Source organism: Corvus cornix, chromosome 12 (assembly GCF_000738735.6).
Source record: "Corvus cornix cornix isolate S_Up_H32 chromosome 12, ASM73873v5, whole genome shotgun sequence".
Taxonomy (NCBI): domain Eukaryota; kingdom Metazoa; phylum Chordata; class Aves; order Passeriformes; family Corvidae; genus Corvus; species Corvus cornix.
Genome location: NC_046342.1, coordinates 2,634,505 through 2,646,906, shown reverse-complemented (window position 1 = coordinate 2,646,906; position 12,402 = coordinate 2,634,505). Strand labels below are relative to the sequence as shown.

General features: G+C 43.5%; 1 protein-coding gene across 3 annotated transcripts in view; it reads left to right on the top strand.

The window, feature by feature from the left end:
* Positions 1-1,884: 1,884 nt before the first annotated feature.
* Positions 1,885-12,402, top strand: part of SLC6A11 (solute carrier family 6 member 11) — an 86,480-nt gene continuing 75,962 nt past the window's right edge. The window contains exons 1-5 of one of the 3 annotated variants that reach the window (XM_010409748.4): positions 1,885-2,102; positions 2,547-2,777; positions 5,578-5,712; positions 5,879-6,019; positions 7,437-7,527. In XM_010409748.4, the coding sequence (XP_010408050.1) occupies positions 2,558-2,777; positions 5,578-5,712; positions 5,879-6,019; positions 7,437-7,527 (587 nt within the window). In that variant the 5' untranslated portion in view covers positions 1,885-2,102; positions 2,547-2,557. Of the gene's footprint in view, positions 2,103-2,165; positions 2,230-2,335; positions 2,445-2,546; positions 2,778-5,577; positions 5,713-5,878; positions 6,020-7,436; positions 7,528-12,402 lie in introns of those variants that run through there. The other 2 variants (XM_010409750.3, XM_010409749.4) reach the window with 2 other exon arrangements.

Sequence of the window (12,402 nt, the reverse complement as noted above, 5' to 3'; positions counted from 1 at the left end):
TACTCCCATAAACACTTCAGCTGGTAGGAGACTGAATGGGAGCTGGTGCAGGAGTACAGCAGTGGGTAAAACACTCGACACCAGGAATTAATCATTTCAAATGGTGACCAAATCAGCAGTGAATAAACACCTTCAGCATCTGCCCGTGGCCTGTCTCTTGCAGCAGGCCCTTCAATTGGGGGTCATCAATCTGTTTGATGAAGGTTGGTCTCTCCTCTGTATTGAATCATCAAATGTTTACTGTCCCTTAGCTCCCCTCCAGTTTTAGAATTACTCTCAGGAATAAAATGAGAATTCACTGTCAGCTTTGATGTTCAAGTGTATCCTGTTGAGCCTGCTAGGCCTGGCTGGAATACAGAAAAGCAGTGTCTGTTTTGATCCCTGCTGAAAACAAGATGAAGGAGGGGGTAAAAATAAATATACAAAAAAAAGCCCTTCGAGTTGAGTTTGGTTTATGCAAAGTCAGCTTGGGAAAAATTGATCTATTCCATCCTCAATTAATTAATACCAACTACATTAAAAACAGAGACAAACCACAAATAGACCACCCCAGACCAACCTAGATCTGGTAATACCCATGGGGAGGATACTTCTAAAAAAAATAAAATATAAGAATTTTGCATTTTTTTAGCAGTTTTTCCTTTCCCAAGATAGGTGTGACTAGAACTGGCATCAAGAAGAAAAGAGAGAGGCTCATCCTGCACCTGTTAGGTGCAAGGGTTGATGTGACAGAGAGTTGACAAGGTGAAGCCCCAGCACCCACCCTTGTGACAGGCATCGTTGAAATGCAAAATTCTGAAAACTTTAACCACAGCAGAAGCTCCAGTGTGTAATGTACAAGCGGGGTACAAAGTCAGCTCAAGTTAATATAAAATCTATCCGTGGGCACCTTTCCACTGTCCTCCATGCTAATAGGAGTCCAGGCAGTGGGAAAAGTCCATGGAGCTGGAGAGGGAGAGTATCCACCTGGAAGAGGAGCAGGCTCTCTCTGGGGCATTCTCCAGCAGAGAATCCTGCATTTAGGAGCCTGTGTGCTCCAAAGTGCATCCCCTGGAGCAGCAGAGCAAAGCCTTGCTGATCGTAGCTGCAGCAGAGTGTGGAGCCGAGGGAAGATTTGAAGCAAGAACCTGGCTTGGGTGCTGCCATTTGCTGAGGAGAAGCTGCAGAGATGAAGACAGGAAGAGGTATTTAATTTGGGTTTGGAAACACGGGATGAAACTGACTGACCTACAAAAAATTTTAAAAAGGAGAGGGTTAAATGGGAAAAAATTCTCTACTCGAAATATTTGATTCAACCTGAAACAAAACCATTTGTAATAATTTTTTTCCCTATTCTCGCCTCTTTTACAGCTTGAATTTTAAGCCAAGCCCCAGCTAGCAATGCCCACATGGGCTGGTTCTGCATTTTCCTGGTGTAACTCGAAAGCGCCCACATTGTTTCCACACTTCCCAAATGTTCCCCCTCCATTTATTTTTTCATCCCGTCTGTCCCCCGGCTCCCCTCGCCGCCCTTTCCAGCTGAAGTTTCTGTCATCTGTTCCCGGCGGGTTCCTTTTTTTAACTTGCCGGGCCTGCGCCAGCCCCGAGCGCCGCAGGTGCGGGGCTGTCCGTGCGCCCCGCCCGCCGCATGCGGGTGCCCCTCCCCGCCCGAGGGGTGCGGAGCAGCGCCGGGATCCGCAGGGGATGCGGAACGGGGCTGCCAACCTGCCGGGCTCGGCCCTGCCCGCGGGGCGGGGAGCGCAGGCTGGGGATGCTCGGTGGTGATGCTCGGTGGTGATGCTGGGTGGAGGAGAAGGAGGAGGAGGAAGAGGAGGAGGGGGGAGCTGGCGGGACAGCCTGAGGTGGGCGGAGGGGGGAGGCGGGTGTTAAACCATCGCTCCGGGGAGGGCTGAGCATTTGCAAATTCCGGCTCCAGAGCGCGGGGAGCATCCTACTACCCACGCCGGGCCGCCAGCAGCGGCAGGGCAGGACGAGGCTTCCCGGCTCCCGGGGATCCTGAACGCCTTCTCCCCGCTCCCGGAGCCGCGGCCATCCGCCCGCAGGCAGCGCTGAGCCGCAGCCCGGCCCCTGTCCCCGGCGCGCAGGCACGGGCAGAGCCCTGGGTGAGTAATGCGGGAGCTCCCCCGCTCCTCCAGGCAGGCCACAACCATTCCAGCCCTTTCTGGACGTCCCCGAGGGCTCCTGGGCTCAGGTGTGCGCCTGGAAGGTGCAGCAGATCTCTGTCCTCTGGTAGGTCAGTCAGGCTGGGATCCGTGCCCGGGGAGGGATTTTTGAAAGGCTTCCCTCGGTTAGGAAGTTGTCTGTCTGCACTTGGAAATAACTCCCTTCCCTTGAACGTAACCTTCTCTCTTCCCCCCACCCCTTTCTTTTCCTTTTCCCCTGCTTTACAACTTTTCCAGCCCTGTGGAGTTGCCTCCCTCACTTTCACCTGCAGATTTCCACAGGTAATGAGAAGCCAATGCCGCGCTGGGAGATTTCAGTCATTGGAGATCAGTACCAGCAAGCGTCCTAACACACCTGTGTGTTTTTCTTTTGTTCTCCACTAGGCTGAAAAGTCATGACAGCTGAAAAGACTATTCCTATAATTAATGGCAAGCCAGAAGATGCTTTGGACCCAGAAGCTTCAAGTACTAACCTCGTCCACATCAATGATAAGAAAGTTCATGAAAGAGGCCACTGGAACAATAAGGTTGAATTTGTGCTTTCTGTGGCAGGAGAGATTATTGGGTTGGGAAACGTCTGGAGATTCCCATATCTTTGCTACAAGAATGGAGGAGGTAAGATGGCATCACGTGTGGATTTACATGGAATTAAACACGGGAATTAAAGCGTTAAGAATGCTTTGCAGTGATTTATTGCTCTAGTAAGAGATACGTGTTCAGGATTTCAGTGCATGTGCAGACAGGGAAGCTTTAAACATCTGACAACTAAGAAAAATCGTTGTGTTTCTCTCTCCTTCTCTCCAAACACTGTGTGGTTTATTTTTACAAGTTTCTTCTGTGTTAGTAAATTGAGATATTTTTCTCAGTAGCATTTTTCATGCAGAAGAAGCCAGTGTTCTGTAATAGTAGTACAGGCTGTCTTCTGCATGTGAATACACACCCAGGCATACTTAACTAAGTTTGTCTGACACAGAAAAGGAGGCAGCACTTTATTTGTCACAACACTGTACTTGGGAGAGGATGAATTTTTTTTCTAATAATGCCACAAGGACTAAATATTTTTTCTTTGTTACTTGAAATTTTTTATACCTCAGTGTACCTTTTCTTCCCTCAGTACTTCCCCAGTTCCTACAGCAAGGTAGGGGAAGATGTAAAACTACAGGTTACTCAAAGAGAGCAAGCACTAATAAATGTAAAATACGAATGTTGGTTGAGAAAGAAAAGAGCAGACTCAACTTCTACAGAAGTATGACATGTACCATGTGTTGGTTATAGCTGACTATAAACCGTGTAAGATGTATGACAGTTGAGAATAAGCACATCAGCTCTGCTCGGGAAGCAACGAAGGAAGAAAAGTAAATTACAAACTCAGTTTAGAATTCTGTGGACTGGGTTCAACATTCTCCCCACTTAAGGCCTGGGTCAGTGGTAGTGTAAACACAGAGGCTGGGAGAAAAATGGGATGTGCAGGGCTGATAAGTGGTGATCTGCTCTTTGACGGGCTTGTTTGCTAACAATGCTGTGCCAAATTTCTATTCCTTGTCCTTCCTTATCTGAACTCGGGGATGGTTTTTAGCCTGTTTTGTCTGCTGTTTCTACAAGACAAACACTGCTGTGGAAGTTGTGTTTAGTGTTGGAAGTTCCTTTCTTTATGGATCTGTATTTTGGCAAAACTTAGGTCGCAATAGTTCACCCTTTAGAGAATGCTGCTACCAAATCCTGCTGTTATACATGAATATTAACATGCTGCATACCAGATACACAGCACTTCTTGTTGATTGTTAAAGTGTTCCCAGAGAACTTCTGGCAGAGGAAATAACAGAAATATATTTCTGGTGTGTAATTTTTGGGTTCACATGGCCACCTTTAGGTGCCTATTTATAGGTATGTGCCAGCTTGTCAAATGGTGATGCTCTCATTTTTAAGGCTGTAACATGAGGCACAAAGAATTCTAATCATTGCTTGGGGTGATTTGATGAAAGACTAATTACTTGAATATGATATTTAATTAATTTAATTAAGAATAGAATGAGTGGGTGTGATTGAATTGGTCATGTCCTGGCACCATGGGACATTTGCCATTGAGCAGTTTTAGTCAATGAAGGCTCAGTCTGTGACCTGTGGCTTTGTAACCCCATGCTGGAATTAGACCAGAGCTTGTTCTTAGTACTTTCATCTGATGCATCAAACTCCTTGGTGTGTGGTAGGGGGAGGCAGTGGTAAATATCTGAGCTAGTTGTGAATAAGTTGCTGCTTACAGAACAAATTTGGAAGCTGTAGTATGGAACTTGTGAGGTCTGACCTCTCTGGGACTTACTCCAAGTCATAACTGGAGTGCAGGAATCATCTTCTATAATTTTAGGTTCTTCTTATGAATGTTCAGGTTTTAAGGAAAATTAATTTCTTTGCGTGCTTAGAATTAGGTATTTCTTGGAATGTGATCTTTTTGCAAGCTGGGAAACCTGATGTTTTCTCATTTTCCTGATGTATGCCTGTTGGAACAGTGTTGGAAAAACAGTCTGAGCTGATACTTTGGTTTTCCACAAGTTGCCATGTTAAACTCACTATGATTGTGTGCATGAGAGGGCCAAGTGCATTTGATACTGACCAGGAAATCATCCAGAGAACCCATGCAAATATTCCATTCTTTGTGGAATCCCCATGGATTGCTTGAGAGGCACCTGGGATTCAGCTCTAGGGAAATTTCCTGGCTGAGGGAAGAGACTCCTGGTGATGAGATGTGAAAGAAACAGTCAGAGCAGGTGGATTTAATTGTCTCAACTTTCTGATCGAGGTGGCTGAAGTACAACAGCTGTTTCGGGGTGTGGGTGTGCTGTGTTTGGGGTTTGCTGTGGTTCACTGCCTGTGCTGGACTTTACTGCCAGCATCCAACAAAAGTGTTGATGCTTTGTTATTTTCCTAGAATTTCACATTAATATTTCTGGCTGATGAGGCCAAGCCCTGCTTTCCTGTCCTTGTAAGTAGTTCTGAAGTTTGTTTCCTCATTCCCTTTTCACAATCCTTATCATCAGGCTCATATAAATAATGTGAAAAGGATTTCTTGGATTTAATATCTGTAACCCTTCTTCACCCCTGAAAAAAGCAGGGGAGGTAGTGTAGACTGACGCGGTGCTGAGCAGAGCAGAACTTTGCAGCTGAGCACGGCTGGGATCTTTTCTGTGTTTGAGAGCCTCAAGAGCTGACTTTATGCTGAGGAACTTTGATCTCGTCTGGTTTAGCCCTGGCTTACGGGTTAGCTCTTGATATTTGGGGCAAGAGTAAATCCATCCTGCCCTGCCAGAGTGATGCCTGGGGGATGGCTCACAGCTGATCCTTCCTTTACTGGGAAAATCCTCACTGTGCTGCTGAGGAACTGGATTCATTCTAACCAACACCCCCCAATACTCACTTGCAGGTGCTTTCCTCATCCCCTACGTGGTCTTTTTTATTTGCTGTGGAATACCAGTATTTTTCTTGGAGACAGCCTTGGGACAGTTTACAAGTGAAGGAGGCATCACATGCTGGAGGAAAGTTTGCCCTCTATTTGAAGGTAACAATTCTGTGTTCTACTACAAAAGAAAGCATTCAATTTGAAGTAAAATGAAATAAATAGTATCAAAATGGAAGTTAGGATAGACTTAAGAATAAGCATTTGTTTTTAAATTACCTGACAAGCAGTTTTCTTTTGTATCTCACTTTTTATTTTGCTTCTCCAGGCATTGGCTATGCTACCCAAGTTATAGAGGCACACCTAAATGTATATTACATCATCATTTTAGCATGGGCTATCTTCTATTTGTTCAACTGCTTTACTACAGAGCTTCCCTGGGCTTCCTGTGGCCATGAATGGAATACAGGTATGACCTCAGCAGAGATTGCTGCTATACAAATCCTTCCAAGTGATTTATTGACACTGAAATGTCCTGATCAAAGCCATTGCTGTGGCCAAGTCAGTGGAAGTGGGCCAACCACATCCCACTACAGCAAAGAGAAAGGAAACCTGGAGTGGAACTGCCTTGGACCTTTCTGGGTTGGGTCATTGTGTAAGCATTTACTCCTGGAGAATTTAATGTCAGCAGAAAAAGACTGTGGATTTCGTTAATTCTGTAAGATGTTCTGGCTAAATCCCAAGACTCTCATTTGCAATCATATCTATTCTCCCTGAACACAGAGAGTGAATTCTGCAGCAGAGAATGACCTGATGACAGGTTGCAATCTTGCTCTTTCACTCTAATGAGATCAGGAGGAGTTTGAATGGAGAGGAAAAAATATTAAATGTGGATCTTTGGATTTGCTCTTTTAAATGCCAGATGTTGAGGGATAATGTTCATCAAGCTACTTCTGGAAATTTAGTCTCATAAATAATCCTTACTGCATGTAAAGTAGCCTCCTGCATGAAGGATGAGGTGTGCATTCATGAGGGTTTGCAGGGTAGGGCTCTGCATCTGTCCTCTCATTGATATTTATATCTGTAATTCTCGGCTCATTGAGTCTGTAGATCACAAACATCCATGGGGAGGATCTCATCCCAGTGCCATGTTCCCATGTTCCTGAAGTTTTGCATTTTTCCCTTAAATCACAGTCCAATTTCAAATCAAGTACTCATTGTATTGTCTTTCATGGTTTCATTGATTGGCCATTTGTTGTGCTCTTTGAGCCCACCTAAAGCTGCCTGAAATCTTAGTTTATGTCAGGGAATGAACTTTGGGCCCAGTGGATGTAGAAGGCTTTGGTGTCAGTTTTGGCAGCCCTGCAAAGGAGCTTGGCCAGTGTTATCACTGCTCAAATGCTCAGCAACGCTGAGCTGCTTTGGCCTTTCTCTGTGTTAGAGATAATTATGATAAACCAGAGGAAATATCCACTTGTCTTACCAGGAAAAAGTGGAAGTTTATGGCTGGCCATGTTCCTTAAACCATTTGTAGCCGTAACCCATTGAACCAGCAGCTGGAGTAGAAGCATCTTGCAATTCCCAATCCATCGCCTCAGTTTCTCAATGTTTGTTTCTTCTGCCTGAGGGGATTTTTTGGCCCTGTGCCTCTGGGAAGTGTTGTAGGAGGGTCCTCATGGATGTTTCCCTGGGTTATCCTAATCTGGTGTTGCAGAAGTAGCAGCTGTTGCATTTAGTGTACCCAGAAACTTTAAGCCCACCCAGAAAACGTGGTGTAGAATGGAGGCTTTTTCCCATTCCCAAGGTGCACAAACTGGGAGATGAACAACAGCAACTGTGCTCGCATGTCAACAGAGCAAACTCTTTTTTTTTTTGTTCTTTTCTAGAAAACTGTGTGGAATTTCAAAAACTTAATATGAGCAACTGCAGTCAAGTCTCTTTACAAAATGCCACCTCTCCAGTGATGGAATTCTGGGAGTAAGTGCACAGAAACTTTATATTTGATCAGACTGTTTGTTACCTTGCAATGATTTGATCATTTACACGTGGTTAGATACCTCGTAACCCTATAGCACTTAGGGATGTGAGCTCAACTGGAAATTTTCTTATTTGCCACAGTCAGAATGAGAGTTTTTAACTCTTTTTTTAGAGGATACAAGGAAAGGAATTCCATATCCTGAAAGGACATAGAACAAAGTGTGCCACTTGCTCGGGAGCTTGGCTCCTGCTGCTGGAGGAAAGAGCCTCAAATCCATACTAATGAGGAGGCAAAGGTGAAAGAAAGAGGATGATTTACAATATTCTTTTTTCCTTTTCTTTTTTTTTTTTTTTTTTTCCCCCAAATGTTTCTTCCCTTAGGAGTTTGAGAGCTGCATCCTCATCCTTGTTTCAGCTAACTAATACTCTGGCTTCTGTATCTCATTATTTTTTAAAGGACTGTGTAAGTGTTAGTTATTCAGCCAGAATAACAGCAGAGTTTAACTCTCTCCTGTCCCCCTGACTCTGATTTCTTGTTAGACTAAGAGAAGGAAATCATCTGTTTGCAAAAGATGATCTGCTTTTGTGGTGACATATTTTTCCTGACTATCAATATTTAATCAGGGCAGTGTAGTCTCCCATTTGCTCCTCGCAGGGCGTTGTGTGTGTTAAGCCAGTCACACAAATGGAATGTTGCTTTTAACGCTGAGTGATTTCACAACTTGAAGCCTGCTACAAAATTCTGGGTTACTACAATTTCTTGGGGATCCATTCATTTTATCTTGAAGACAGAGCCTTATTCTGAGGCTGTTTTGTGTTCAGGACAGCAACAGCTACACTTTGAAAGAACCAAGAATGAAAACCCCTTGAGGGGAGAACTCTACATGGACATAATTTCCTTGAATCTTAGGATGTGCTGTTGTCTGCCTGAACCTCTTTTTCTTGCTACATCAGTTAACTTAGACTTCATGGGTTCTTTCAGCAAATAATACTGTGTTATTTAAAAATAAAATACCGTGCCCCCCCCCCCCCCCCAGCTAAATTAAGCCTGAACAATATGAGAGGTATTCACTCTCTGGGTAAAACTGAAATTTTATTTTCTGTTCAAATTTTCAATAATCTGAACATCAATAATCTGAAATCAAAATATACCTGCTCCAGTGTTTCAGAATAAACAAGAGTTTCTCAGGTGGCATCACTTAATGCTACAACTTAGTTTTATTTTAGCAAAAATCTCTTATGGCTCTTTGGGATAATGAGAATTAAGACTTCATATCATTAGAGTCAATGAACAGAATATTTTCTCAATTATTAGCCAATTTACCCCTGCATTTATATTATTTTTCAGCAGTATTCCCAACTCAGCCACTGATGGTAACTCCAGTTACCCAGAGAAGTAAGAAATGTTCAGTTCAATTGCATGGAGGGCACAGAGCAAGTGTTATACTCTCACGTTTCTACGGTTTTGTGGGTTTTGTGTTAGTGCTCATCTCTGGATTGCCTGAATTCCTGTGTCAGTGTTATTTTGAAGCACATCCAAAGCCATTTGAAGCACGTTCCTTCTCAGAGATCTCTAAAAATGAAACCAAACAAGATTCTCTGGCTCAGCTTGCAATCAAGTTGCAGTGGGTTTTAAACCCTTCAATTTTGGGGCATATTTCCCTACCTGACTTTGGCTAAGTCAGGAATGAATTATGAAACTAGAAGGGATAATCGGATTTAAACTTTTCTCTTAACTGGGTTTACAGTCTTGTGTATAAAAAGTTGAAAATATATGGTCCAAACCTTTTAAAAATCACAAACAGCAAAAGAAAAGATAAATTAAATAATCTGTTATTTATCTGAAACTTCTTTCTTTACCGTGCCACAGACAAACTTGTAACACTAACAGTTTACTGGCCAAAATAACTTAAGATATTAAATTTATCTGCTTTCTCTGTCCAACCAAAACTGGAGTTCTTCACACAGAAGAAAAATATACTCTCTTCCTGCTAAGGAAGGGGTTTGCCTTGTTTAAAATTTAAGTGGTTATGACGTTGCATGGCTTCAAAATTAAAAAAAAAGACATAACAGTTTCAAAGTGGAAGAATGAGCCTCATTAAAAACTAGGACTGATTTTGCATTGAAATAACTCATTGGAATTAAGATTATAATTAAATTATATGTCTTAATTACACAGCAGTGGCCTTTCTGTATAAATGTGCAGAGCAGATCCCAAAGCAGTTAATACAAAGTAAATATGAATTTGTTTGGAAGATAAGTGTTACCAGCAATGTTATTTCCCTCAGCCAGAGGTGGTGTTCTCGTGATGATGCTTTACTACATTGTAAATTCTGGTGCCAGGAGCCATAAACTCGTTGTAAACTTGTTGAAACAGTTAGTAAGAGGCGAGTAGCTGGAGTAGACTGCACAGAGCAGCTGCTCAGGGCTATTTCCAGAGCTCGCATGGGCAGCGTGTGAGGATCCTCCTTGCAGCAAAAACCCTTCTCAGACCTGGGGTTATTTGCATAACCACCAGGTTCCTTACAATTAATTAACTACAATTAATATAATTAATTAAAATTAAGTTAAAAATACAATTGATGCTTGGCAAGGGGAGGGGAAAGCTCGAGGTTTCTTCTGAATAACCATTTAGAACCTTTCCCTGTAATGCCAAGGCTGCCATTGAAATTCCTCCAAGTCGTGGCCACATAAAGCCAATTTATTGTGTGAGGGGTTGGCTTTGGGGAAAAAAAATTGGGGTTTTGTGGGATTTTTTTGTATTTGTGGTGGGTTTTTTTGTCTGTTGAGTTAATCTGTGGATTAGAGTGGGGATTGCTGTGCACAGTGATGCTGTTTGTTTGCTGTGCGTGAGCTTGTTTACACCTAAAACTCAATCCTGCGTTTGTAACGTGTCAGGCTGATGCTGCAGCTTTCCTTTCAGAGCTGTATCACATTGCCACAGCCTTGTAGAGTAATCACAATGTCTTCAGATGGTTTTAATTAAACCCAGCCTAACCAGAAGAGTGCTTGGGGAAGACTCAGTAATTCCCCAGCGTTTTTGCTGTGCTCTGTGCTGCTCTCAAGTCCAGTGCTCCCAGTCTGAGAGTTACTCGTGCTGAGGGAGGTACAGGAGCAGGGGGACAAGTTGGATTTGGTTTTGTGTGTGCAAATGAATACACCAGGCCCAAAACATCTTTATTTCTGGCTTTGGAAAGGAATCTTTTTTAACTGGTGCTGTTAATAATTTTCCACCAACTATGCTGTAAGGCTCAGCCTTTATTTACTCGTGACTGGAATTAAATCCAAATCCTCAGCTGGCTTGAGGATTGCAAACAAAAACTTCAGCCTTTCTGCTGAAATGTTTGTAGCTGTTGGTGCTTCTGTGGCCTTGGCGACTCCTAAAGCTGTGGCTTGAGTCAGGCAGGGACTCACCCATGGGCAGAGGTGGCAGAGGATACCTGGCAGTGCCATGAAGCTTTTCCAGTTCCCCTTCCTCAGGTGTCCCCAGAGGATGCTGTTCCCTTGTTCCCTGAGCAGGTATAGCCTCACTTCTTCTGATAATTCATCATTATCTACCTGCTTTGGTAACTGTCACACAAAGGGGGTGTGAGGGTTTCGTTTTTACCTTGCATGGATTGATTATTTGTTAAAACAAATAAAAAAAGGATTCAGAGGGAAAACCTGCAGCAGGTCTTAGATGCTGTTTTCCTCTTGGTACATGCCAAAGAACTTATTAAACTTCAAAACTTTAAATATTTTTGTGAGGCTGTGGTTGATAACCACCTACCTGTGGCTACACAGTGAAAACGGTCTGATCCTGCTGGAGGAGCAGCAGGCAAAGTCTGGGAGTTTGAACATTTTTTTCTTCTTCTCCTGCTTGGAAATATCTATCCCTGTTATTGTTTTAAGACTTCATTTGGGTGAGGAGACTAACCGCTGGCAACTGATCAAAATTAAGGGATTAAAATGTTTCTTGCTTTACTCAAAAAGGCCTTGCAAACCACAGCCTCGACAAGTTCCACACTCTGTGGGTACAGTTCCTAAGATAAGCAGCTAAACTGATATAAGTTCACTTTTTATTCCTCAAACTCTCTGCTGCTGTGTTCCAAAGGACAGACCAGAGTCTGAACCTCCACTTTCCCCTTCATGGTGGTGCCAGCATTCAGAGACTGACCTGTTTTCTCCCTTTAAGTCATTTCCCTCACTCCAATAGTATAGTTTACTTATGGATTTGCTAAGAAAAAGTAATAATCATAGTTTCAAGGTGTGGCACATGGAAATTTAGTGCCCAAATTTCAAACATAGTGGTAGCTGCGATGTTGATAATTACTGATAAATTTAAGCAGGACATTAAAGAGAACTGTGGCCGTAGGTGAGGGTGTATTTGTAGGAATCGGAACAGGAGGGGGAGATGCTCTGCTCCATCACTTTTCTGCTTTCCTAGGAGAGGGAATTGCCTGGCAGGTGTGGGGGCTGCAGCCATGCCTTGTGTGCTCCTTTGGCTGCTGCTGCAGTCTGTCACCACGGGCAGGAATTTGAGGTTTCCAGTGCCTGGGAAGGGAGCTGGACAGAAAGAGGACCCACGGTTTTGTGGCTGATTCCACCTCAATAGTTTTTTATTGGCTGTGGAGCAACAACTTAGTCCTCTGTTAAAGGAGGTCTGGTTGTTGGCCTGTCACTCTCTGGAGGGGGTGACACATCCTTAGCGTTTCCAAGTAGAGCCTAGTGAGAAAAAACATCGGTTTTGTCTGGTCAAAAGAAAAGGGGCTGTTCTCAGCAAAAAGGAAAAGGCACAAACCCTTTCCTTGCAAAGTCAAAAAAGAGGTTTTTCCTGTTCCATTCAGGCTACAAATGAGTGCAGGAGTCACATTGTGGTTAATCCCCAGCACAGTG